This window comes from Hyperoodon ampullatus, assembly GCF_949752795.1.
Source record: "Hyperoodon ampullatus genome assembly, chromosome: 12".
Classification (NCBI taxonomy): domain Eukaryota; kingdom Metazoa; phylum Chordata; class Mammalia; order Artiodactyla; family Ziphiidae; genus Hyperoodon; species Hyperoodon ampullatus.
The window spans coordinates 67246389-67247910 of NC_136925.1; the positions used below are offsets into that span (position 1 = coordinate 67246389).

Below are 1522 nucleotides of genomic sequence, written 5' to 3' on the forward strand. Positions count from 1 at the left end.
AGACTTGTCTGAGATGTGGTAATGTGGAACAGTGCGACGGGCAGAGCAGTGACGCAATGCACTGAGTGGCTGAGTCTCTACAAGATTGTTGCACATTCATTCTATAGCTTTTCTGTGAAATGAATAATAAAGATTCCTAGAGTGTGTGGAGGGCAGAGGAAGGCTAGGCTATGCAATTTTAAAACTACTTTTAAACTAATGCAATTTTAATTATTTTTAAAATAATGATTTTCTTATATTTTTTTCAAGCCTCACATCAGTCAATTTTAACTCCTTTTACTCTAATTCCCAGATACTGTCTCTCTCCTTCTCCCCTCCTCCTCCCAGCCCTTCCTTTCTCCCTCCTCTCCCCAGGTACACTCCCTGCCCCTCTCCACTGCTTTTCTAGGCCACCCACCGTTACCTATGCCCTTACCTGTCTGCGCTGAGGGCAGTGAAAGTGAACACGGACACCCCCACGGAGGTGAGCTGCATCACCAGGATGAGTTTGCAGCCCACCTTCCCGAACATCCACTCGTCAAAGAAGTAGCGGGATTTGTTACCGTATGCTAACACATATATATGGAATCTAAGTGAAAAAAAAAAAGTCATGAAGAACCTAGGGGTAAGACCGGAATAAAGACACAGACCTACTAGAGAATGGGCTTGAGGATATGGGGAGGGGGAAGGGTAAGCTGGGACAAAGCGAGAGAGTGGCATGGACATATACACACTACCAAATGTAAAATAGATAGCTAGTGGGAAGCAGCCGCATAGCACAGGGAGATCAGCTCGGTGCTTTGTGTCCACTTAGAGGGGTGGGATAAGGAGGGTGGGAGGGAGGGAGACGCAGAGGGAAGAGATATGGGAACATATGTATATGTATAACTGATTCACTTTGGTATAAAGCAGAAACTAACACACCATTATAAAGCAATTATACTCCAATAGCGATGTTAAAAAAAAAATTTTTTTAAGTTGCAGGAAGCATCCACAGGGAAGCAGGTGATCAGCAGCAGCACGTCCCCAACGGCCAGGTGAAGATGCTGGGGACGCTCCTCAGGGCGCTGTTGGTGATGAAGATATTCACCGGCATGATGTTGCCCAGCAAGCCCACTGTGATGATGAGCAGGTAGAGGGACGGGATCACACAGCGGATCACGAACTCCGCAGTGGTCCCGCCCTGGACAGGTAGGAAATCCCTTTCCTAGACCTCTGGAACGAAACCGCTCTGATTCACGCCCGCGGTCCGGGAGAGGTTGGAAGGAGACTCGGGGGGCATGGTCTCTTTCCCAGGAGAGTCCGCTGGGGTTTTCATGCACCGAGGTGCTCTGAAAAGTGCAACGCACTCTTGTGCTTAATGAATTTCCCTCTTGCCAACTTTACCTCCCGCGGGGATCTCATCACACCGCCTTGTCCGGAGGAGGACCGGGCCGGGTGAGAAGACTGGCCACAGGCTCCAGCCCTTCACTTTTAGAAGGGGCACGCCCATTGGCTCCTGCTGGCTCCGAATTAAAAAAGAAGAAGAAGAAGAAGAAGAAGG

General features: G+C 49.0%; 1 protein-coding gene across 1 annotated transcript; it reads right to left on the reverse strand.

Moving 5' to 3' along the window:
* Window positions 1-411: 411 nt before the first annotated feature.
* NMBR (neuromedin B receptor) lies at window positions 412-1261 on the reverse strand (the record flags this gene model as incomplete). Its single annotated transcript, XM_079716804.1, is given in 4 exon segments — window positions 412-543; window positions 975-1018; window positions 1021-1186; window positions 1190-1261. Coding segments are annotated over 4 exon segments (414 nt in total).
* Window positions 1262-1522: the final 261 nt, after the last annotated feature.